A 26723-nucleotide genomic window follows, 5' to 3' on the forward strand; every position below is an offset into this window, starting at 1 on the left:
ATAAAACAAATGGCATTCTAAGACCCGACTTAGTAGAAATGCTTTTTTTAAAAGAAGAATGGGTTAAATAAAATTAAGCCACTCATTCACATTTTATTTATGCTGCTTCTCCACCCCTAAAGTAGTGAACAAAAAATTAAGTATAAATAAAAATCAAAATAACTATTTCACCTTTTATTACCAAGCAATTCTGTACTTTTCAGTGTTTCCTGATACTTAAAGAAAATGTAATATTCTAACAATTTATGTAGCTGAGGTGGTATTGTAATCAGATTTTGACAAATAAGAAAGCATTTTTAAAAGATTTGATAAAAGAGGAAAAAAAGGAGGAAATGATCTCAACAGTGTTGCTCTGTTTACTAACTCATCAGGAGATTTTGTTTGCACCTGTTTCACTTGTGTTGTGAAGATAAGGGCTGTGTTATAGCATGTAAACCAGGGTGTTGTGGTGGTGGGTGGAAGGGGACTCTAAACAATAAAGAAAGCTTCAGAAGCAATTTCCTCATCACAGGAAAGAACAGAACTCTCTTACCTATGAACCAGGTCATTTCCAAAGAGACTGCAAGGGACAGGGACATGTACGGAGCCTTGGACCTGATAAGCCATGAGGGCAGGCTTCCTCCCGTACAGGAGATTAAACAACCTCCTCGTGTCTAAGGGCAGCAGTCCCTCGTCTTAGAACAGTTTGAGAAGCAGCTCTGACAGTGTGGAATGTAGGTGTGTTCTACTACACTGAATGGAATAAAGCTAAAAATATGTTTAGTGTCTGATAAGAACAACAGTCTCCTCAAGCTCTCCTTTAACGTCAGACTTTCTGTTTTGCTTTTAAAGAAAAATGTTTTACAAGGGCAGCATGAAGCGGACAAAATCTGGAGCAAAGAAGGATTTTATGCTGTTGTCATATTTCTCAGCATCTTTGTTATTATAGTAACGTGTCTGATGGTAAGTTTGCTTCTTTATATATTTTATCTTTTGCTGAGCCCACTGCTTAATATTACTGGATACATTTGCCATTCAAATGAATGTTGAAAAGACTGGGAACAGAAGTAAGACTATGATGCTGTTAAACTGGGGGATTTCGTGTCTGACAGCGGAGTGATAGCTAAAGGAAAACCTACGGAATTCTGAATTCTGACCTGCAGAATATAGCTGGAGCTGCAGTGAGACTTTTAGTGACTTGATCAGCCCTGAGAATGAAGTTTTAGAAAATGATTCCCAGAGCTCACTAAAGCCTCACAGTCATTAAAGTCTCATGGGCACACTTTGGGCTTACTTTATTTGTTCATTTATATCATTTTTATTGAACTCATGGAAATTTTTTTAAAATAAATATGTCTAATGGGCAAGATTACTTCTTAAAAAATGGTTGATTTACTTATTTTTAAGGGCTTGGAAAGCATTTTATGAAATTCCAGGCATGGAAAAAAAATGATTATAGACTCAAAGCTGTATAATTCACTACCAACCAATTTTTTAGGTGAATGAATACTGTAAAAATATAACTGCAAATAGCTCTGTAAACTACAAATTATGAGTATGAAACCTTTAAAAGTATATTTCTAATTTAGAAAAATAGAACCCAAAGTAAACCTAAATACACTAAAGTGCACAGTGCTCTTTGATATTGAATGAGTTAACAGTTGCCTTTCAAATAGAAAACAAAAAATTGTTATTCTTTTAAAAATTCCGTGATTGTAACTTAAAATATTTGAAGTTTACAAATGGGTGTTAACAACTTTTTCCTGTGTGCTGCATTCTTTTTAATTTTACACATTTTTAAAGACATGCACACCTCAGTTTTCAAATGCCCTGACCAAGACCTCATGCTATTTGTTCTTCCTGCAATCAGTGGTGTGGCTAAGTGTCTCATTGGATCTCATTCATTCATTTGTGCTTCCCATGCCGGGCAGTGGTTTATGTTAGACATGTTAGGGCTGTTGGAAAGACAGAGGCTGAGTAAGTCGAAGGATATGAAACAATTAAGGCCTGGCACAGGGTGATGATAAGAATATTTTCTCGACCCTGGACACAGGAAGCAGTGACAATGTCCCAAAGCTTCTTCCCTCCTAACAAATTCAGAGGCATCTCTGTGGGCCAGGCATTAAAGAAGATTTCTAAAAATTGTGACATAATAAACAAAAGAATCATTTAAGAATTGAGTGTGAAAATGAATTTTTATGTATTAAGTGGTACAGGTTAAGAAAAAATAAATTTAATGAGAGAACGTTGGAGGTTATGGAAATTGTGGCAGAGACTTCTAGGTGTTGGCTAGTGTTTTAGGTGGTGTGCTCCCTTGTTATGGTTAATTGCACTTTAATATATCTGGTTCTTCATTTCTTTTATTCAAGAAATCTCAAGTGCTGTGCTCTCTCTTGTCAGTCACAATTAGGGTGCTTTTCTGCTTCACCGGTAAAAAAGATGTGAGGACAGGAAGATAGAGAGGGTTAAGGAGTGATGAAATGGAAATTGTTCAGGAGGAAATGGTAAGATTCAGAAGAGCAAAGGCAAGGTTAAAAGGGGGGAGTGGGGAAGCAGATTCATGAGCAGCCTGTGAGTGCTGGAGGGTAGGGGGACGCAGAGCAGAGCTTGCTATCAACATGGAAGATGTGTTCCAGATTCTGCATTTCCAACCCAGAGAGCACCCGTGACTCTGAAGTGACTGGAGAAGTCTCTACCTGAGATATTGGTCTCAGGTGACAAAAGGTCTTCTAGCAAACACACCCTCAACCACTTGGGCCTGGGAAACAACTCTGCTTTGCCCAGTGTGTGCAAAGCACCAGTGCAAAAGTCAGAGACCTGCATGGGTCTGCTCCAAAGTAACCAGAGCAAATCAAAAAAAGAATAATTCAGAGGTCTAGACAGCTGCACTCTCCTGGGTTGGTACGTAGATTCATCCATCCATTTAACCCACACATCCCTTCAGAGGACCTACAGAGGGCCTGTTGTTGGCAATGTGGGTGAAGGAAAGAGTAAGGCCAGTAAGGCCCCTGTTCTCATGAGGCTTATACACTATAGAGGGACATGGGTAATCATCAATATTTTAAAAAACAAAATAATGAACATATGGTATGATTCCAAAGGTATGACATTCTGGAAAAGGCAAATCTGTAGGGACAGTAAAAAGTTCAGTGGTTGCCAGAGCTGGGTGGGGGCGGGCGAGTGAGGCGGAGTGGGGTGAAGAGGGTGTGCGGGTTTTTAGTTCAGTGAAACTGTTCTGTATGACACTCTAACGTGAATACAAGGGTGGGCAAAGGTAGTTTTACAGTTGTGAGTACATGAAACAAAATTTATTCTATCATTATTCATGTATTGATTATTGTCTTATTTTTTATTATTATTAACCTACTTTTGCCAAGCCCTGCATATGACATTTATACATTTGTCAAAACCCATAGAATGTACAACACTCTGACTGGCCATAATCTAGACTATAGGCTTCAGTTAATTCTATCAATATTGGCTCAGCAATTATAACAAAGGTACCACACTAATGCAAGCAAGATGTTAAAGATAGGGGAAATCGTTAAGGGAGGTTGGGGAGAAGGGGTAAAAGGAACTCTGTTCTCTGCTCAATTTCTCTGTAAACCTAAAACTGTTCTTTAAAAATTAAGTTTATTATTATTTTTAAAAATCTCAGATAGTGTTAAGTGCCATGAAGAGATAACATAATAGTGAGTGAGGGGAGCAAAGCCATCTGAGACACGAAAATGTGGGAGAAGGGCCTCCCAGGCAGAGGGGATTGGTGGGAACAGCTGAGGTGGGATAAGCATAGCCTGTTTGGAGTCAAGAAGAGTGGAACCCGTGTGCTTTAAGCAGAGCTTTGATGTGTGAATACAGAAGATCAAGTTCTCTGCTGGGGCAGCGTGCGGGAGCAAGAGGATTCTGGAGGCTATTTTAGCTCGACGAGAAAAATGATGGTGGCCCTGAGTGGGGGGTGGTGGTGGAGATGGGGAAACGGGCAGGACCAGAATTTATTTGTAGGTGGAACTGGCATGACTTTGCTGTGTACTGATTCTCAGGGGAAAGGAAAGAAAAAGGATGATGGATGACCTCTGCCTGGGTCATCTGGCCACCTAGCTGGGCGATGGTGCTCCCACCTCCTGGGAGAGGTGCGTGCAGCTGGGGTGGAGAAGCGAGAGAGGCAGTGCTTCCAAGTTGTCTCCCACTAGTTCTTGAAATGAAAGAAAGTAGTAGAATGACATATTTTAAACACCATCTTTGATTTTACTATGAAAGAGTCACTTGAAAAACTAACAGAGGAACAAGCCATCAGTACAAAGAAAGGAGTTAATATTGAGAGAAAAGTAAAACCTACCTAACAAACAGGATTAAGATAACTTTAAGTTTATCTGATGCGGTGTAACCACTGACAAGTCAACAATTCACATTTCAGGGCACGCCAAGTGCGATTCTCTAAAATAAGCTGATCTCTGTCAATGTCCCCGTGTTTTTGATAATGATCTTGATTTAAAGCTAAATTTTTACTTAGATCTCTCAGTAAGAGTTATACTATCACTTTTGTGATTCTTAAATGCATATACTCTAATTTATTTTCTCATAATTTTGTTAATTCTGTGGCAACAGAAAAGATGTAACTCAGAATTTTTCTGGGGCACTGATTATACTTATGAAAGGTCAAGTACCATTATTGGCCTCCAGCCTTCCTACAGGCCACAGAAATGAAAAATATGTGTTTTTATATTGAAGTTATGTAGGTAAATTGCTGTCATGGAGGATTTCGTGCACTACATAACAATAACATAAGGCTTGGCAAAATGTTTGAAATGCAGCATATTGTTTACTTTTCTTAAAATAAAAATGTGTACATTGCCAGGCGTAAAATTAGACATGTATGACATTTCAAATGTGTGACTTATTTAGCACCTTTCAAATGTGAATGTACAGTGGGTGGAGCCACAAATAGACAATTTTCTAAGAAAAAATGTGTGGGCAACTTCCAGCCCATTCAGAATTAGTTCTTAAACTTGAATATGTAATGGAAAGAAGAGCATGTGTCATCTGATTTAGACCCTCAGAGGTACTTAGAGGTTCAGCAACAAGTACAGAGGCATTTGTGACATGTACGTAGAGATACCTACTGTCCAGATTGCTTCTGGAAAGCACAGAAAACACATTTTTAAAAAGACAGTTGTTTGGGTCGGTAAAAGCTCTGACATGTTAGACCCACAGAAGAACCACTCACAGGTCAGACAAAGAGTTTCTCTAGTCATAGCCTTGTTAGCTGAGGCAGGAAGTCATAGGTCACACTGCCCGCTACAGCCTGAGCATCACTCAGTAAAAACTGGCAAAGGTGGGCATAAATAACCACACTTTTCTAATTTTTATGTATAATCTCTAGAGACTGAGAGAAATTGGATTAGGCTCCTAGGTGGAATTATTTGGGACAGAACCGTTTTCCAATGTAGGTATATGTCTACACTAATTTTCAATATTTTTCTGGATTAATAAAAATTATTTAGGTAAGAATATAATCTTCTTACTAGGAAGAAAAATAATAGTAGCAATAAGAATTTGTTTCTTGTATGTATTGCATACTTACTGGTACTAAATTTACTGCCTGGTATTAAACATCTAATGTATTTTTAATCCACATTATTGAGATACAATTAACATACAAAAAACTGTACATATTTGATGTACACAACTTGATGAGTGTGGAGATAAGTACACACCCATGAAAACATCACCACAATCTATGCCATAAACATATCCATCACCTCCAAATTTCCTCCACTCTATTTATTATTATTTTGTGTGTCATAAGAACACTTAACATAAGATCTACCCTCTTAACAAACTTTTTAAATATGTAATACAGTGTTGTTATCTATAGGCTCTATGCAGAAACACTTAGTGTACACGAGTTCTCTAATTTGACTGATGAGAAAACCCCAGCTCAGAGCAGATAAGCGACTTGACAAAGACCAGACAGTGTGTGGGTACGTGTACGGGGTGTCTGAGGACAGGCACTGGGATTCCAATCCAAGTCTGCCTGGATTAAGAGTTTGAACACTTTACCAGGATGCCATAGATAATATTGTCAAATTGTGGTTTCTTTGACCTCTGTCACTCTATCCTGTGGATATCTATTTGCAGCCACAGAGGGGTCTGGTAACAGGATGAGAATGCCTGCATTAATCTGAGCCGTTCAACCCAGGCAGAGCTGGTAAAGGTGTACCACACCACACCTGCTATGATCACATCTCTTTGTACACTTAGCATCTTGTACTGGACACATCTGTCTCTTCTGGAAGCCTGTGAGTTTCCAGAGGACAGGGTTAAGTGCCATCTTGACATCCACGATGACTTGTGTCTAATTCATGTTTATTCAATTAAATGAAATAAATGAATGAGCTCCTTCAGAACTAACTGCAAAATACTGTAAAGAACAAACACATATTATGGACTGTTGGTGTCATTTTCAAATTTGAACGCATATTGATTCACACAGATGTTTTGGGTTACCTGCTTAGGAGATTTTTTTTTAATTAAAAGCTGAAGAAGAGCTTTCTAGGATTTCTTTAGCTTCCTCTTATTTCTGTGTTGCTCTGGCTTCTTCCTGCTATCATTTTTTTTCTCTTGCTATAGTTTAAGTTTTATTCCTTTCTCCTTTTCTTTTTGAATAATCAAAAGATTTCATTGCATCCCAAGATTTAAATAAGCTCTAAAGGCAAAGTCAAAAATATTGGCTGACCTCCACTATGGTAAACTTAAAACAAAGTGCATTCACATGAAGAAATATGTGCATGCTACATTCTCAACCTCAAGCTGTGCATTGGAAAATTTCTGACCCACTTTTCCAGAGGTTCAGGAAAGAGGCTGGGAAGAAGGATGTGGGATTTACAAGAATGATATATTTCAAACAGAGGGCAGTGCTCACAGGCATAAGTCAGGAAATCGGGATTCTAGACTTTATTTCTAACCTTTCATAAATTATTAAACCTCTCTGGGTTTAAATATAAAATGAGGAGGCCATACCAGGTGGTTTTTAAATAAGATCCCTTATACCAGGTTTCTCAACAGCAGCACCGTTGGCATTTAGGGCCAGATAACTTGTTCGGAGAGAGGGGGTCTGTCCTAGGCATTGTAGGGCATTTAACAGTATCCCTCCCATCTGCCCACCAGATGCCAGTGGCACCCCCCACACAGTCCAGGATGACAACCAAACCATCTCCAGACGTTGCTAGATGTCCCAGGAGAGCGAAATTTCTGGGCTGAGAACCATTGCCTTGTAGCTTACTTCCATGTAAATGCTTTATTGCTAAGTGGCAAACCTGTCATTTTTTTCACATTTTTTCAGACAGCCCAATCTCTCTCTTGAGTATTTTTTTAAAAGTATCTTATAAGCATCATACACTTTCTAAGTTCAGCTTCCCCCTAATTAAAGAAATCGCAGTTGGTGTGTGCATATACTGTACAGGGATGGATCAAAAATTGACTCGACGCAGAGATGAAGTAAACAGACGACTGTAAGATAGTGGCAGAGGCTCCTCATCAAGAACATAAGCTTGTGAAGGGTAAAGGAGGGCTTTGGACTAGAACTTGTTTAACACAAACAGAATCATAAAAGTGACCTGTCAAGAGCTATGGTGAAGGCCAACCTTTCCTTGGTTTCCTCGTTTCCATTTTGAACTGTGCTTCTCCAAAATCCAAATGTAAAAAGGCAAGCAAATGTTCTGGTATGCAATACGTATTATATTTAGTTGGCAAGAACTTAGAATATATATTACATATGCTAAAACCTTATATATAAAACCTTCTATTTATATTCTTCTGTAAATGTAAAGATATATTTGTTTCTGTTCTCATTCAGAAAAATAACTTACTTGCAATTTAAAAAAAAGAGAAAACACCTGTCCCACCTTAAATTCTATTCCCTCTTTCTTTAGAAGCTATGCGTTTAGCTTAACACGTGTCAACTGATTGGTATTGTTCTCAAGGGAATTTTGGTTTTGCAGAGTGGTGTGGTAACGAAGTGTCTTTTAAGGGTCCAGAAGCTGAAGAGAAGCCCCATCCTGAAGTATTACGCACAGGGAAAGGGAATACATCTTCAGTGTTTTCTCTCCTGTTGCTGGTGGGGGTAATTATAGTAATAGTAAGAAGGCTTGTCATTTAGCATTAGACATCTTTCTTTAGTAATATTTGTCATGGACTATTTAGAACCCATTGCTTTAAAAAAATGCAAGACTTAGTTTTGCCCTACCAGAGTCAATAACTAGCACCAATATAAAAGTTTCCAGTGGATGAGGAAGTAAACTGACCTAAAAGACATTAAGGATTCCCTATAATTTCCTGGCAGTTCAAATTATATCAATAATATGCATTCCTAATTATGCCTCAGATGTGCACAATCTTTTTCCTCAAGAAGATCTTTCCATCCACAAAAGATCTATTCATAGAGTTGGTAGTTTTCAAACTCAGTGCCGAACCCACGTCTGTGGCAGGTGGGACTGTGGTCCCTCTTCAAGAACAGTAGTGCGTTTTCTTTAATCATGCAGAAGCTTTTTAATTTGATATAGTCCCATTTGTTTATTCTTTCCTTTATGACCCTTGCTTTAGGGGACATATCAGTGAAGATGTTGCTGCATGGAATGTTTGAGATTTTCCTGCCAATGTTCTCCTCTAGGACTTTTATGGTGTCACGACTTATATTTAAGCCTTTTATCCACCTTCAATTTATTTTTGTGTATGGTGTAAGTTGGTGATCGAGTTTCATTTTTTTGCTCATAGCTGTCCAGTTCTTACAACACCATTTGTTGAAGAGGCTATTTTTACTCTATTTTATGCTTCTGCCACCTTTGTCAAATATTAATTGACCGTAGATACTTGGGCTTATTTCTGGGGTCTCTGTTCTGTTCCATTGGTCCATGTGCCTGTTTTTATGCCAGTACCAGGCTGTTTTGATTACAGTGGCCTTGTAATACAGTTTGGTATCAGGTATTGTGATCCCTCCTACTTTACTCTTTCTCAAAGTTGCATCAGCTATTCAGGGTTGTTTATGGTTCCATATACATTTCTGAAATGTTTGTTCTATATGCTAAGAAAATAAGCCAGGCAGTGAGGGACAAATACCTTATGATCTCACCTTTAACTGGAACATAATCAACAAAAGAAAAAAGCAAACAAAATATAACCAAAGGAATTGAAATTAAGAACAATCTACCAATAGCCAGAGGGGAGAGGGGAGGGGGAAGTGGGGAGAACGGTTTTCAGGAACTACTATAAAGGACACAGGGACAAAACCAAGGGGGAGGGTGAGAGCAAGGCAGGGGAGTGGGTTTGGCTGGAGTGGGGCGAAGTGGTGGGGAGAAAATGCAGACAACTATAGTTGAACAACAATAAAGTAATTTATGAAACAAAAAAATGTAAAATAAAAGAAAAGAACAGTAGTGCGGTGGCAGAGAGCAGCGTCAGAGGGGATACAAGGGGCTGCAAGGTGCAGGCCAGAACTGCCTCCAGCTGGCTCCACCACAGCTAAATGTTGCGGAAGGGAAGCCGGGTTATTTAGCCCGACTTCCATTTCTTTGATATATAGTAATAATTATACTGGACGGACCTCTGATCCTCCTGTGTCCATACTGACTCTGATTCCCTCTGGACCCCTAATTAAACAGTCACTTGACGTATGTTCACCTCTGTTTTCTACCCCTCTGCCCTCCAACCTTCTGGCTGGTTATGGCAATCTGAGATGTTGGATTGCAGACAAGGCCTGAGACGCGGTTACATTTAGTTTTCACTCCTTGTGAAATGATTCCCAAGCTTCCTTTCGCATCACAATCTCTAGGTCTTCTTAATTTTGAATCGTCTTTTCTCATGACTTTGCTTGAGTTTTTTTTTTTCCAGGAAGGGTACTCAGATAGTAAATTTTCTGAGACCTTGAGTATTTGAGAAATTCTGTTGGTTTCATATACACAAACATCAATTCATCTACTTCTGGAATTTATGCATCTTTTGTAACATGTATTTTTTCTCAAAGTTATGAAAGTTTGCCCCATTTTATTCTCATCTTTACTCTTCTTTCAACTAATTCATGCATTTTTAAAACTAACAATTTTTTTCATTCCATATCCCTAAATTCCATAAGAACAGAGTACTGTCTATTTTGTTCATAGCAGAATATGATGTACCTTTCACAGTACATGACGTAGGGGACACTGGAAATAGTTTTGAATGGCTTGCTCCTCTTTCATTCATTCTGGTGTCTCATTTAACACTTACTGTGATTGTTCTCTAACTTCTGTATCCCTTCTTTTCTCTGTCTTCATCTTCACCTCTTATCCTTCTGCTCCACATTCCAGGCAGTCTCTCTCTGCCTTCCATACTACTGGTTCTGTTTTCTGCATTGTCAGTTCTGGTCCTTATTGCTCGCAAAGGTTTATTTACATCCTGCTGCTGAGTTTTCAGTTCCTTGAATTATTTTCTTCTTAATCTCAGCCTGATACATTTCATCTTCGATAATTGTGTTTTTATTTCAACTGGAGTTTTTAAAATAATCTTACCTTGTTGAATAGGCTTTTTTTAAACCAATATATTTTGAGAATACTGGACAAATATTTTCTTTTTTTTAAAGATTTTATTTATTTATTTTTAGAAAGGGAAGGGAGGGAGAGAGAAAGAGAGAGAAACATCAATATGCGGTTGCTGGGGGCCGTGGCCTGCAACCCAGGTATGTACCCTGACTGGGAATCAAACCTGCGACACTTTGGTTCACAGCCGGCCCTCAATCCACTGAGCTATGCCAGCCAGGGCCGGACAAATATTTTCTAAAATTTTCCTGAAATAAATTATTTCCTCCACAATTTTAGGTGAATTCGTAACTTTCTCTTTTTTTCTATTCTTCCTTTAACAAGAAAAAAAAATATATTTAGACTTTGTGCCTTTCCAATATACAAGTTACTAGAATTTAAAGAAACTTTGAAAGAAAAGGAAAGAGAGAATTAGCCTCATGACTTGTTGGAGTAAATGTGATCGAAAAGTGGCAGAAAAGCCTTATCCTCTGAAATAGCACTCATTTAGCTAATGGATTCCAGAAATTAAACAGGAGAGTCAGCAGGATGCAGAGTCCGTCAGTGCTATAATTGCAGATAATGGGTTAAGTCAGCTCTTCGTGGGAATTAACCCATCAAGGCACTTCCTTGAACAGACCTGAAGAAACACCTGGACACTTAGTTTCTGCAGGAACTGGAGTAGAGTCAGCATCAAGACAAGAGAAACAATATTAAATTGTTATGTTGTACACCTTAAACTTAAACAATGTTGTATATCTATTATATCTCAGTAAAACTGGAAACAATTTAATTTAAATAAAAAATAAATAAATTTTAAAAAGAAAAGAACCTAGAGAAAAAGGAAGCCTAAGGACAGGAATGACAAACTTGGCTCACCTCACAGTACGGTCCCTTGGATTATCTCAGCAAAGTCGGTCTGATTGTCTTAAGAGTTTAAAAGTGAAGATCCTACCATTTCTGAACTATATTAGCCATTCTAGAAACAGCTCTTAGAATGGAGGAAAGTGATACTTTATTTTTCTATGTGCATTAAAAATTAAAAGGGGGGAAGGGTAAGAAAAAATATTCTGGTTGTCCAAATTATTTTTTGATAAATGCCTTAAATTTAATTATTTTAAGTATTTACTACATACTCAAGATAATATAAGACTAACACAGGTATTAACCAATATCAGAAATTACAGTTTTTAGCACAACTATTATTTCATTAATGGTTTGCAGGACTTTCCTCTTACACTTGTACTGGAAGCAAATCTGATCTCTGTTTCCGTAATGTCATAAGCCCACATTGCATGGATATTCCTTCCATAAACCTTTCCTTTCATTCATTTTAATGAAAAGCTTACATGTGCTCAAACTGACATCTGGCATTTTTATAAAATTAGCCAAATTTGCTTTTAATAATATTTGGGAAATAAATTCATGTACATGAATATTTAATGTGTTTGTACACATATCTAAAAATACCAAGTATATCCTTTTGAGAAAAATCTCAATACCACAAAACTAAGAACCCATCTAGAAGTCTTTGCTTACTTGCGTTATCATCATTAAACCTTTACTCTGGCTTGCTTTCTAAGTTGGGGTGGAAGAGATCATACTTTCTTGCTGAGTGTGAAAAAACGTGACAGGAGCCCTTATGTCTTTCTATAGATTCTTTACAGATTAAAAGAAAAGTTTCAGCTTTCTCTGAGACAAGATAAAGAGAAAAATCAAGAGATCCACCTATCACCCCTAGCCTTACAGCCAGCCCAGTCTGAAGCAAAGACGGTCAACAGCATGGTCCAGCCCGAGCAGGCGCCGAAGGTGCTGAGTGTGGTCGTGGACCCTCAAGGTCGATACGCTCCCGAGATCAAAGCTACCACCTCTGTCTGCCCTTCTCCTTTCAAAATGAAACCCATAGGACTTCAAGAGAGGTAAGAGCTTTTTCTGTATCCCCCACATGTTGACTTTTTTTTAGAGTATTCATCAACTAAAAAGGATAGAACTAGAAATGATTGGAGAGTAACTAGAAATTGCTCACTCCCCAATGGACACCAGAAAGAGTTTTTCTCGTCTCCCCAAGAATGCAGCTGTGTTACACAAAAGCTTTTAGTTACATTTGATTTTGTTAGACTGGTATAGACCCAAGCCGAGCTCATTTTCAACAACAGGGCAGCTTCTATCATCATGTACTGAGTGCTTGTTGAGGGCTGCTGACCTATCCTGTTTAATTGTCACCAGAACTCTGGTAGATAGAACTGGAAATGAACTTCAGGCATTTCCCACCAAAGCCACTTGGTATGGAGTGAGACAGAAGGAGTTGACACCACCTATTAACTTGATATAGTTTTCCCTCTGCTTCCTTGACAAATGCTATGTCAAGATTCATAACATTCTCTGTGTTGCCTTACCTGCCTTGGTGATGTTCTTATACATTGTCATTTAAAACAAATCCAATGTATGAAGCTAGAGTATGCAAAATTCATAAATGAGGGGCTAATGTTTTGTTTCCCCAAAATTTTAAGGAAAGCGTTCACATGGCATTTTTTTTAAATAAGAAGGTTCATGATTATATTTAAAATATGATTTATATTATATTCAACATTGCATGTTGGAGTAGTGAAGGAACTAACAATTTTCAAGATACACTCACAGGTTCATTTTTTCCTTATTTTACTACATCTCCATTTTCTCTTACCCTCCTTTTTGCTGCCTTAGGTTTGTAGATCACGCATATAAATTTGATTATATTTTCCATCACACACACACACACACACACACACACACACACACACACACACCACATGCCTTTAGAAAATATAGTTTGTGGCTTTAAGGACAGCAGAAGACCAAGTTGGTCATTCAAATTTCTTTGAAAGTACTAGGGGGGACTCAAAAAAAAACCAGAATTCTCTTCTGGAGAGCAGGCGCCTTGTAGTACAGACTTCTGCCACTAGGTGAATGTTCTAGGAACCCATCTGTATAGGTGTACCAGCTGCCATTGTTGTGAGAGGCTGCATTTGGCTTCAGCAAATTTTTTTAAGACTGTTTCAGCGTGTTTTCTCATTTCATGATGGGTGATTTATGAGCACACTTACCTACACCATGCTGAGTGTTCAGCAGTTATAACCAAAAACGGTATGACCTCCATGCTCTACCCTCCCTATTCACCGGATCTTGCCCCGAGTGACTTTTTTGCTTTCCCCAGATGGAAAACGTCCTCAAAGGGAAACATTTTGCCATTGTAGAAAAGGTAAAAAGAAAAACAGTAGAAGCACTAAGAGGTATCAAAATCAATGAGTTCAAAAACTATTTTGAGCAGTGGCAAAAAATGTCTTGATAGGTATATTGCAACAAATGGGGAGTACTTTGAAGGTAACTGAAATTTGAACATGTAAGAATAAATACACAATTTTTTATAAATAAATTCCATGCTGGGGGTCCCCCCTCATATTGTCGAAGAACAATGAATGAATTGAAAAGAAAGGCATCCAGTGGGGTGAGCTCCAAAGTCCTTAAAGGAAAATGGAAAGCAATCAAGTCATTCTAAGTACTCTTCCCACCAAATATTTGATGCTCTCCTGGTGGATCCAGGTACCAGTAAATTGCCACCTGAGCTGTAGTATGGAAAGGCTGACAAGACAGACCTTTTCCCAGAAGCTAACCAGGATGCAGGAGACCTGGTTTTGAGACCCAGCTCTGCCATTTCTGGATTGACTGGCTTCGTGAACCCTTCACCTATCTGTGCCCCACTTTCTTCTTCTGTAACATGAAGGTGTTAGACCTGGCCTCTTCACTTCCTTCGGGTTCTCTGACTCTTGTCACCCAAATTAGTTTTGTGAATTTATGTTTTCTTCCAAGAGAAACCTTGAAACAGGCATCTGAGCATCAGTGGTGCCCCAAGGGCAAGGCGGCAGAAAAGACCTGCTCAGGTGCAGACAATAAGAAGGGGGTCATTTTCTATAGATGATTTGAAGAGGATAATAGACCTGACTAAAGGTCAGACTAATTTTTATTATCATCATGGACCAGCAATTCTAAGCAAGGTCAGTGATTGAATCCTCCAGGGAGGATGTATTCCCAGCATGCTGCCCTTTTTGGCCATGGCTGGGCATGTTTGAATTTCACGGAGCATAAAGATACATATGCATTTATTCATTTAAACAGTGGATGGTTGATAAATGAGAGCCAGCATGGTGTCTTACTCATCTTTGTGGTCCACGCAAGGGACTTGAGAGAACAGGTGTGTAATCAGTAATCAAATGGATCCCCTGCCCTCGACCTACAAACGTTCCTACATCCCCACCCGTCACCTCCCATCTGCTTCCCACCTCAAGCAGGAAGATGCTCTTCTGTCCACAGAGGCTCCCGGTCATTCCCTCCCAGTCATCATAACCACTCCCTCAATTTTCCTCCTCTGTTTTCAACTGTGCCCTCTTTGCTAAAGCTACCCCTCAGCATAGAAACAGGTTTTCTTTCTTATCAAAGAAACTCCCCTGACCCAATTTCTCCTCTGGTTCTTGCTTTCCTTCCTTTTCTGGATGTGTCTTATATGAGCAGAGTATATTGGCTGCCTTATTGGCCTTCTTCAAACTTCCATCCTCGATATGTCTCCCGCATATCTTTGCCAAGTTTGTCAGCGGACTAACAAAGTACATTTCATTTTCACATCTAGCACTAATGCCTACTTGTGTTTTGAAGAGGCATTAGTGCTCTCTCTTCCTTTGCCCTCCAAGACACTGTTTTTTGGTACCTGGGTGGCTGCCTTTAGGCTCCCACACAGACTCCTTTCTCCCCTTAACTTCTGAGTTTCACCAAAGATGTAGATTGAGCTGGGGGTACTCGTTGAGAAATCATTCATATCAGAGGTGGTAAGAGAAGAAGTGGCTGTGGCTGGACTGTCCAGCGAGGAGAGAAGAGGTGGAAAGGTGAGGCATGGAGTGAGGAATAGGACAACACTATGAGAGTGAAATTCAAGCACTGCTTTCTCTTAGAAGCCATTCCAAGCTTCCTCCATCCCCTTCCCCCTCTTTCTCTAGTCCACCTTGCTGATGCTGACTCAGCTGTCTCTCCTCTGTTCTCTTCTTCTCTGGCCCCATAATGCCATGCGCATTATGGCATTAAGTATTTAAGACTTCCCAGGTGTAGGTAAAATTTTCATTTACTAATGCCTTACTCCCTAGACTCTAAGCTTCTTGAGGGCACATACATGATTTAATTATCTCTTTGTCTCTTACATATAGATCATAATTTCTGAAGAGCAAGAGATCCTGGAAATAAATGCTTGAATGAATGAATGAATGAATGAATGAATAATGAATAATTCCCAGGTCACCTTCCCATAGTAGTAGGGAAGCACTTTGCTTATTCCATCATCCCTTCCTCATCTATCCTCACCCCATTTTTCTACCACAATTTCCTGCCACGATTATGCAGTGATGAGTTTTAAGAATGATAAAATATTGAAGTATGTACAATGTTCCATGAAGTCAGAAAACTTTTCTTGGGGTTTCAAGCCTTAAAACTCAATATGTGCTCTGTACCTTTAAAATAGATTTGTGTTTTATAGCCCTCCATCCCGATCCTGGTGTAAAATGTTAATCCTTGTTCGTTACATGAAAATTTGGCTTCTTTAAAATCACCATGAGACCATAAAGGCTACATTATGAGTCACTTGTCTCAAAATCTTTGTGGTCATGCCATATAAATCTCTCATCCCTGCTAGGAAGAGTCTATTACTCTAGCATTACTAATAATAAAATATAATTTTAAGTTAAAAATAAATAAAATATAGAATTAAAATGTATATGTTTAACAAGTACAAAGTATATATCCTGAAAATTATGAAGACTAAAGAATCATAAGGCAAGAGACAGCAGTTTCTTCATTTATTTTCCTCCTATTTCCAGCTAGTCACCAAATTATATTGATGCTTGCTCCTTGGATTTCTCTCACTATTGATTCTCTCATTTTGTAACCATTACCCTGGGAGCAAGATATTATTTCATATTTGAAATGTTGTATCTTATGATTATAAAAGGATATCGGGATGAGTGTGTTTTATATTTCTCATATTTTATTTCATCTTACCTGCCTGATCTATTTCTCTTCTCTCCCTCAATTCATGCCTCACCCCCTCCTGGTTTACCCTGCCATAACAAAACTGGCATTGTTACTTTGCTGTGTAAAATCCTCTCAGCTCCCTTTTGCCTGCCAGGTAAGGCACAGACCACCTTGCTGGGCCCCAGAAGTCCTGCACTGTCTGGCCCCGATCATTCTCTCCAAATCTGCTGGGCACTCTTCCTGCAAAACAGACCTCCCATTCCTTCCTCCTTGTTCTCCCCAGGATGCTGTGTTCCTGGCCACAGGTGTGTCTCTGTTCACCTGGGCCCTCTTCTTCCTCCTTCCAGCCATCTCCAGTCTCCAAACCTCAACCCGAAACTTACCTTCAGCCATCACCACACTCCTGTCAGTGCCCACCATGATTTTTAACACCTCTGAATTCCCTTTCACGCCACTCCTCAGACAGCTGTCTTAGTTAGAGACTAATTCCGAAAGGGACAGAAACCGGTTTTTGAGTGGTCTGTCCGGTCCCTTCATCAGCTTGTGAGAATCTTAAGGACAGGGGTGGGCTCAAGACACTCCTGTGCCTTCCACGGTCCTGTAATCTTGCTGCACAGCAAACACTTGGGAAATATGATGGAGTTCATTAATTAATTCATGTTCCTTTACATCTTGGGATCTCATATATTTCTGAAGAAACTTCCATAAGAACAAATAACCTAATGATAAACTACAGAGCTGAGTCTCTGTGCTAATATTACTTCTGCTATTTACTAAATAAGTGATTGAACAAGTTAATTAAATCTTTAGTTTTCCCAACCTACAAATAAGTATGAGGATATCTGTTTTACCTTTTTTTAAAGCACCCCATAAAATCAACAATGAATATAAAATGGCACATCATGCCTTAGAGAAGAAAAAAGAAATCTAGTATTTTAAAAACATATATTTATTTAATTTTAGAGAGGCATAGAGAGGGAGAAAGAAAGGGAGAGAAACACTGATGTGCAAGAGAAACATCAATTGGTTGCCTCTTATATGTGCCCCACTGGGGACCTGGCCCATAATTCAGGCGTGTGCCCTGACCAGGAATCAAATCCGCCACATTTCAAGTTGCAAGACGACGCCCTACCCACTGAGCCACTCCAGTCAGGGCTAGTATTCTTTTTGTTTTTGCTCTCTGATCCCATTCCTAGGTCAGTTACATTTTTGAGCTCAGGAAAGTTGAAACTTTTTTTTACTGAATTGATATAGTTGAACCTGTCATTTGAAATCATAAATGTTTTTTAAATTGTCCAATGACATAGTTTTTCTTATCCTGTTTATAAATTGGCCATCTAATGTTATTTACCAGCTCTCAGTATCAAATTAAATCTATCCCCATCTAAGGAATGAGTCATGGTGAGTCCGTGAACTGGGGAGATAATTCCCAATGCACTGTGTGTAACTCAGAGCCCATTGGTTCTCCTGTAATGAGGAGGATAGCATGAGCCTTGCACAGCTCTTGTGACTGTTATGCTAGATGGCCAATGCCAAGTGCCCTGCCCAGCGTGAGGCCATAGTTAGTTCCTCCTCCCTCTTTTTTGTTCCACCTTGTACTCGAAAGGAAATGATACAAGCCAGGTTCCAAATGCCCAGTGGGCAGAGATCACATTCAGACCCTAGAATGATATGTCTCCTACAGTGGGAAGGCAGAGAACTTCTAAGCATGAGTGTCTGCAAATTTCCCCTTCAGGCTACTATGCAGTTAATAGGCAATTCTATGGAAAGGAAATCAGCAGGCAAACAGGTAGAGTCATACCATTTTCCTGATTTTCCTCATTTGATTTTCTATTAGAAGTAAAAGGTGAACAAGGACAGTTAGATGAGCGGCCAGAGAGGAAGGGTGGGCCTGTAATGCGGCACTCTCACTCCTGCCTCAGGATTTCCTCACGGATCAGTTAGTGGGCCAGAGGAATGTGGCGTCAATGGAGGCCCTATCTTTCTATCACAGTGAGGCCTTCCCAGGCCCCATGGAATTCTGATACCTAAGAAATAGACATTCTCTAACTTTTCTTAAGCTGCATTATAGAAGGGTTTATTTTGGTATCACTAATACCGTACAAACAATGATATAGCACCCAGGCATGTGATTTTAAAGGTTTTCTTAGGGGCTGAGCCTGGGAGATTTCCATCGAAGCCAGAAAGATGTCTGCAGTGGTGGAAGCAATGAAACCTCAGTCACCAGGAAAATGTTGAGTATTCTACACCTAAACTCAAATCCTTTGTTCACTGTGATTTCCTCCAGGCAAGGTGGAATGTCCTGACTTCTGCCCCCTCTGCCCACTAGCAGAGGAACATTTCAGTGCTCAAAAATTTGAACTTAGAAGATACTTATTTGTTCCTCAACTGATCTCCCTTTGGGAGATTTTTTTAAATATATTTTATTGATTATGCTATGACAGTTGTCCCATTACCCCCCTTCATTCTTCTGCACCCTGCACACCCTCTCCCACCCACATTCCCCCCCTTTAGTTCATGTCTGTGTGTCATAAGTTCTTTAGCTTCTACATTTCCCATACTATTCTTACCACTGCCCCCCGCCCCCGTCTATTTTCTACCTACCATCTATGCTACTTATTCTCTGTACTTCCCCCCTTCTCTCCTAAGGAAAGAATAGAGTAGATATAACTGAATATCTAGTATGAAGTATATGAAAATACTCTGGAAATTAAAATCTGTATTCATGAAACAGGCCCATTAGTGAGAATGGATCTAACTCCCTCCTTTTCTGTCAAGTGAAACTGACACCCAGAATCTTCTCTGTTAGGCCTTGGGGGGCTGAGAGCACAGCCTGAGACAAGGATGCTTGTCCAAGTGACTGGTTGAGAGGACACCCTCAGGAAGAGCCCTAAGGAAAGTAGGGGAAGCAGAACAGAGGAGAAGCCAAGTGCAGAGGTGGTTTCAGCTGATGTCTGGCCACAGGCTGATCACACAGGGAGAGTTGGAGAGTGAGGGGCACCTCCTGAACCTCGGGGCAAACAGATTGGACCTCTGTGCCCCACATCAGTCAGCCACTGATTTCAAGCCATCCTGGGGATGGGGGAGGCTTAACTTCCTAGGCCTCTCTGGACAGGCTATTCCCATCAAGGGCGGGGGGGCATGATTCTCTAAAGAGATGACAGCTGTGTGCCATTCACAGGCAATTCTCCCAGCAGCAGCAGTGAGGCAGGGGAGGATACGGGCACCAGATCTGGGTGGGGCACCAACTGCATTACTACACTTGCCAAAGGTTACAGCACTAGTTACAGCAGAGCTAGATTGAAACCTAAGGGTTTTTCTCAATTACAGCTTACATAATACTATTATGTATTAGTTTCAGGCATACAGCATAGTGGTTAGACTATCACGTATTTTACAAAGTGGTTCCCCCTGATATTTCAAACATCCCTCTGGCCCCATACGTAGTTGTGACAGTGTTATTGACTATTCTCTCTGCTGTACTTTATATCTCTATGACTGTTCTGCAACAACCAATTCGAACTTCTTAATCTCTTCACCTTTCCCCCAATCCTTTCCGGCTGTTATACACATACCACATAGCCTTCTGCAAATAAATACCATTTGTTCTCGTGGCACCTCTGACCTGGCACTACTGAACAGACACTGTCAACCGTGACTCATTTCCCCGGCCTGCCAGCGTGGGGATCATATAGATAGCGAACGGCCATTTAGAAGTCAATCCGAGCTTAACTCCAATTAGCATCAATAAAAACAGCGAACAAAAAGTTCGGTGAGATTGTTGGCCCTTTACAAGTGTGGTCTCATTTAATCCTCACAAAGGACTGATTATCCCCTCCTCACAGTGAGGAAACTGCTGCTCAGAGAGTTGAAGTTGCTGCCCCAGTAACCTGATGATCAGCTACTGGTGGGTGTAAGAGTGACAAGCAGAATTTGAACCCAGGCAGCCTGGCTCCAGAGGCTGCACTATTAACAAGGATGATGTGGAGGGGGGTGGGGGGGGCGGGGTGAGGGAAGTATAGATAGCCTATATTCTGTGGAAAATAAGTAGATGACAAATCAACATACTTAGTAAGTAGATGTATTTCAGTGCCACACTCTTAGCAAATCTCATGATTGGCTCTAGGGATATTTTTCAGATTCTAAATCAAGTAAAATTTAGTTTTGTGCAGTAGACTTGGTGGGGGTTGCTGGAGGGAAAGGGGGCGGGGGAGGTGCAAGTGGGCAGAGGCAGGATAAGTGAGAGCAGAGAGAGACTTCAGGTGGTGAGCGAATGATGCATTGTGCAGATGAGGTTTTATTGAGTTGTATACTTGAGACCTGTATGGTTTTGTTCACCAATGCCACCTCAGTGAATTCAATTAAAAAAAACTGTTATCATGGAATTTGGCATGGGGGCTCCAGATTGTTCGCACCGTGTGAGTTATAACTGAGCTCATTACACTACATGCGTAGGGGACAGTGGGCATGGGAGGGCACATGCTCATGCACCTCCACCAACTGCTGCCCCTGCAGCAAGAAGAGAGACAAATAATACAGGCTAGCACGCTGACCCCTGGCTGGTGTGGCTCAGTGGACTGAGCACTGGCCAATGAACCCAAAGTGGTTTGATTCCCACTCAGGGCATATGTCTGGGTTATGGGCCAGGTCTCCAGTTGGGGGCGTTTGAGAGGCAACCAATCAATGTTTCTCTCCCTCTCTTTCTCCCTCCCTTCTCCTCTCTTTAAAAATGATAGTTTTTTAAAAAAGCTTACATGTTGATCACTAGCCTACCACACACCAATCACTGTGCTAACATATTATCTCATACACTCTTCACAACACCCCTTGAGGCACGAACTATTTTCATGCCCTTCTTGCAGGTGAGGTAACAGAGACTTACAGAGATTAAATAGCACGCTCGATATCACAAAGGAATAAAGACCCAGTTGGATATTCAAGTCGGGACAGTCTGGCTACAAAGCCTACACCTAACCAATGTGTTCTACTTCTTCCTCGGTGATGCAGATGATGAAACTTCTACACTTCTCTCATTTTTTGTGATTGTATCCTTACAGAATACTTTCATGGGGATGTTCAGAGTTGGGGAGGCATTGGGAACACGCACAAGCCCTTACCCATGGTGACCATGAAGCTGTTTCTCTCTTTCTTGGTAGGACGGACACAATTGCCTTTTCCTGTAGGCAGGTTGGAGTTTGAAGGGTTAGAAAAGACTTTAAAGGTTCTTTATTAAAAACAATGATGCTGGGATTAAGAAAATGAAGGCAAAGATTTTGAAATCTGCCTCATAATTAATGACAAGGCGACGAAATGTAAAAGTGGTAAAGGAAAGAAATGGCGGTGGATATAACCCAAGGAATGCAGAACAAATGCCAAAATACATTTTTAAGGAATTAGAGTAGTAGACTTCTTCCTTAAGAAGGTAAAATTGTCCATCACTTATTGGCAAGTGCTGACCTAGCTTCTCTCCAAGCAGGCTGAAGTGCTTGAGCCTTTGTGGCTGATTGAGTCCCGAGAGTGTAGACCTGGAAGTGGCTGTAAGAGTAATCACTGAAGTGGCTCCTTTCCCTCACCCCCACCTTCCTTTTTCTTTACTCACAGCCCCAATGGGACAATAGGAGTGAGTCCCATTGGGCCCTGCTATATCTCCCACCAGACCACCCATCTCAGGCTGCCTCATCTGGAGATTCAGGCAGAAAGGGCTTCTCAGCAGGCCCATCCTTCAACATCTATTAACTTGAACCTGAGCCCAGACACTGGCTTCCAGCTTTACTAGGTGGTCTCCATTTCTACTACACAATGTGGTACAAAACCCAATTAATTACCTTCCTGGATTTTTGTAGCCATCCTGTAGGGTGTGACCTGTTTTTACAAACAATCATGCTTGCTTCCCCTACCTGCACAATGTTGGCATTTCCATCAAGTTCTCCTCGTCCTGACCCTAAAGAAGAGGTTGTTGTGGTATAATGTTAGAGGGTCATGTTTGCTGGATGCTCCACCCATGATCAAATAAGAGTTTCACCAATAAGAGCACAAAATGCTATGTTTTCTAAAATTACATTTCAAGTGTTAGCTAAGGGACCACGTTCCAGGTCTTGATGTACAAGTTGACAGAACTAGGCAAAATGGCCTTTTTTGTTGAGGCATTTTAATCAGGGCAGGCACGAACAATTCCCAGAGTATGCTTCGCTTCTTTTTTGAAAGAGAGCAGCACTGAACCTCAGTTCCTGTGTCAGGAGACTTTACGTTGCAGGCAGAGACTCTTACCTTTGTAGTTATTTGAAATACATCATAAAATGACAGCTCAGGGTCCCACTATGATTTCATGGGCTCCTTGAACATGGTTCCCCTATGATGTGAGGCATCACTCTGTTCTCGTCATACTTTCCCAGCTATTTATGCAATACATGACCTCTCTAGGGAAACATAGAAAATCACAGATCACCCACAGCAGATGACTTTAGCAAAACTCTTATTTTCAACAGATGGGTTGGTTTGTTTGTTTTACCTGTAAATCTATTATCAATGTTAGAGTGTCATTTGCATTTCAAAATGCCTCACGATTATCTGGGTGTCATTTGAAGAAGGTGGGGAGGGCCGTGTTCTCAGATCCAGTCCTGATTGTAGTGTGTGGAAACAGTGTCCTCTAGTGGACACCTGTGCGTCGAAGCAGTTATCGGCTAGTCTCATCTAGGGAAAAGGAAAAAGGAAGCAGGATCTTAGTTTTGTAAAAGAAAAAGAAATCCATAATGACTTCATCATTCTTTAAGGCAGGTGAGGTATAATCCTTTTTGGCAGATACTTTAGGAAAAGGTCTCAGGGTGGTGATGAAAGGGCTCTAACTTCAGAAATAACAAATAGGTGTGAACACTTTCAAATATAATGTGCTTTAACAATGCTTAGCATCCAATCATTTTCATTTCTTATTTCACCCACAGTAATTTTAAAGACAATCATCAAATGCAATTATTATTGACTAATAGGTCGTATAATATATAAATCCTTTTTTTTAGGAGCAATGTTTTTTTTCAAAGCCAGAGATTTAAATACAAGCCTCAACAACTCTCCCCTGTCCAGGCCCACTTGTCCCTCCTGGCTCCACTTCCTGCTTTTCCCGTTTGACCCTTATTTCCTGACATTGTGGTCTCTATACCACAATGCCTGACACATGCTACATGTTCCATTGATATTTGTTAAATATCAATAAGCAAAAAGGAACAAGTCCTTCAAATTAGGTTAATTTTATGAAGAGAAATACTTAAAAGGAAAAAACAGGTCTCCATCACCTCCACACTGCCCTGCAGACAGAAGGCTCCGTGTTGGCAGGTTGCCTGGCCTCCTCGGCCAGCAGCAGGGAGTCTCGGAGCCGCTCCGTTGCATTCCCTGCCGCCCTGCACCACGGGCACCAAGGGGAGCTCGTCACAGCCCTCATCCCCCTGCGCTGAGTATGATCTCCTGAATGATTATTTTCACACCTGTTATGTTTTATTTGCCGCTGAATTTTGCCTCCAAAGTTAGTATTTGGTTACTGAATTCCTCTTCAGAATAGTCTTCTCCTGATAGAATCCCTATGAAGTCTAAGAAACAAATTGGAATTTTAAACCCACTTTAATCAATAATGTGAGTAAAAATGATAAGTGGCAAAAGACCCACGAGAGTGAATACGTTAAAAGTGTGACAAAAACCTGTTGTAGCCTGAAGGCATGAGTACGCCTTAACCTTGGTTTCTTAGCCGTATGAGTCTCTGATGGACACTCCACATTGTTGTTTTTCCCATTCAGCTCTTTCTCTTTGCTCAAGGCAGCATCTCCCAATCTGTACTTCCCTCCTTAAATTTCCTTTTCCCACCCTATCCACACAAAAAAACAAAGAGCTCACCCTGTGGCTCAGCTGGTTGGAGTGTCCACCCATAAACCAAAATGTCACAAGCTTGGTCCAGGTTAGGGCGCATATGAGAGGCAACCAATCAATGTTTCTCTTCCTTAGTCACTTCCTCCCTTCCCCTCACTCTAAAATCAAAGAGCATATCCTCAAGTGAGGATTAAAATAAAAAAGACCTTTAGAAATCAGCTACCCTTCACTACCCCTCCTTCTCTCCCTGATCCCATAAATACTGTCTCTCACCAATCTCTCTCTCTCTCTCTCTCATACCCACACAAAGAATCACCTAAGAGCTCTTTCATTTTTGTTCTCTTACTTCCTAGTCCCACACATATAGTGGGGGTTCTTTAAACATTAGCTAGATAATGCAAAGTAAGCCTTACTGATCAGTGTTAGCCTCTCACCTATTTCAACTCGGGAATTTCCATTCAATTCCAGAAAGCCCCAAGACAGGGGAAACTTCTCACTTGCCACTCCATTCTTGGAGACCGAGACCTCACCATGACCCAACCACTGTGTGTGACCAATGAGTTACTTTGGGTCTATGGCCTGTCTGCTGTTGTTCAATGCATAAATCTTGTAAAATTAAAGAGATTCTATCCTGAACCTGTTATTACAGAACAAATACGCATGAAGACAAAGCATGCAGCTGAACAACTCCATATGTGTAAAACAATGGTTTAGAAATCTAGACAGAGGTCTCAGATAACAAGATTGCGAATTTCTCCATGACAGGCAAAGTTTCTTCATCTTTGAACATTCTGTGGAGCCTTCTGTGGGGCAATTCTCCTTATCTTTGTCTTCACTTTCCTATTGTGCCTTTTCAAAATTTAACATTTTTAAAACTATCATGACATTTTTGCACAGGAAAGATGCTTGCGTCCACCTTCTCAGTCCAGATCCTTACAATCTCGGCTGGGGCAGTAATAGCCTGATTTGCCATTCTTATTTTATAAAAGGCAATTTACTTCCCTTTTAAAACCAGCCTTTAAAGTATATCTCAACTTTAAAGATGCTTTATTTTCCACCCCATCCACATAATTCACGAAGTGTTTAATGTCCTGAGGACAGAAATTAATAGAAAAAGCAAACTAATAGACACAATTCTTATTCTGGCCAAAAGCTGTACAAAGGAAAAAGCTGAGGTATTGGACAGTTCAGAGTAAAGTGAATGCAATTCCAGTTGAGTGGTTGAGAACCAAAGAAGGAAGTCATAGAACACTGCAGGTGCTAGGTACAGGGGGTGCTAGGTACAGGGTGTGCAAGGAGATCTCATGTATGTTGTTATTTGAGTAGACTGAGTCCAAGAGCTTGGTGGGTAGAGATTTGGGAAGCAGGTGCACCCAGAGATTGTTAGAGTAATTAGCGACCCTATGAAACATAAAATCCTTGAAAGCAGTGAAGGACATGCTCAGCAAATAGAAGTGGTGACCCAAGGACGTCTGATTTCTAATTTAAGTATTCCTACCATATATGACCTGTAGGGGGTGCACGGAAACAGCAATTTGCCCTAAAAATGAAACTCTAGGCCTCTCTATGACAGAAATCCCAAGTGACACCCTTCCCTCATTGCCACTTGGTGGTGGTGGTAGTGGGCGTGGTGGGCATGGTGAGGTCTCAGAGTAGGTGCTACTATATTAGAACTAGGGGCTTCTTGAAAAAGCAAAAATACAGCACTTTACAGATGGGAGGAACCTTACAGCAGTGGCTGCGCAGCCTGGTTTCACATTCCATTCCCCTAGGGAAACTTTCTAACATTTACAGATACTCTGCTAGATAGACACTTTCTAGGTAGATTTTTTTTCCTCTATCTAGATAGAATTTCTAGACAGAAAAATGTTCTACAGTCAAACCCAAAAATTTAGTCTCAATAGCTCTAGGCAGAGTCAGAGTTGAGGAGATGGCTATAGCTATAGATCTGCACATATGATAGCTATATATCGATATATACACATTCATATATTTTAAAACATATACAGTGAAATGCACATATTTACACACCTGTATCTAAATGCCTATGTATGATCAAATATCCTTAAATTATTATATACTTATATCACTATATTTAAATGACTCCTGCTAATGGAGCACAGTCTCGGTGGCCTTAATCCCAGCTGCAGGGACGGCCCTTGGACTCCGTGGCCAGCGGCAGAGCCTTGGGTGAAAGCAGGGGTCACTGCCCTGGTACGAGCAGAGCTGTGAAACTGAAACAAGCCATCGCCTGCAAGGCTGGTCACTTTTCCAGTCATTGTCCAAAGCCAGTTTCAC

At 40.5% G+C, this 26723-nt stretch overlaps 1 protein-coding gene across 4 annotated transcripts in view; it reads left to right on the top strand.

Annotated features, from left to right (window-relative positions):
* Positions 1–26723, top strand: part of PTPRR (protein tyrosine phosphatase receptor type R) — a 242339-nt gene that overhangs the window by 140669 nt on the left and 74947 nt on the right. For 2 of the 4 annotated variants that reach the window (XM_045829311.1, XM_045829312.1), the window contains 2 exons: positions 832–942; positions 12183–12445. In XM_045829311.1, the coding sequence (XP_045685267.1) occupies positions 832–942; positions 12183–12445 (374 nt within the window). Of the gene's footprint in view, positions 1–461; positions 718–831; positions 943–12182; positions 12446–26723 lie in introns of those variants that run through there. The other 2 variants (XM_045829313.1, XM_045829314.1) reach the window with 2 other exon arrangements.

The sequence above is a fragment of the Phyllostomus hastatus genome, unplaced genomic scaffold (genome assembly GCF_019186645.2).
Source record: "Phyllostomus hastatus isolate PE091 unplaced genomic scaffold, TTU_PhHast_1.1 phas_scaffold_93, whole genome shotgun sequence".
Lineage (NCBI taxonomy): Eukaryota > Metazoa > Chordata > Mammalia > Chiroptera > Phyllostomidae > Phyllostomus > Phyllostomus hastatus.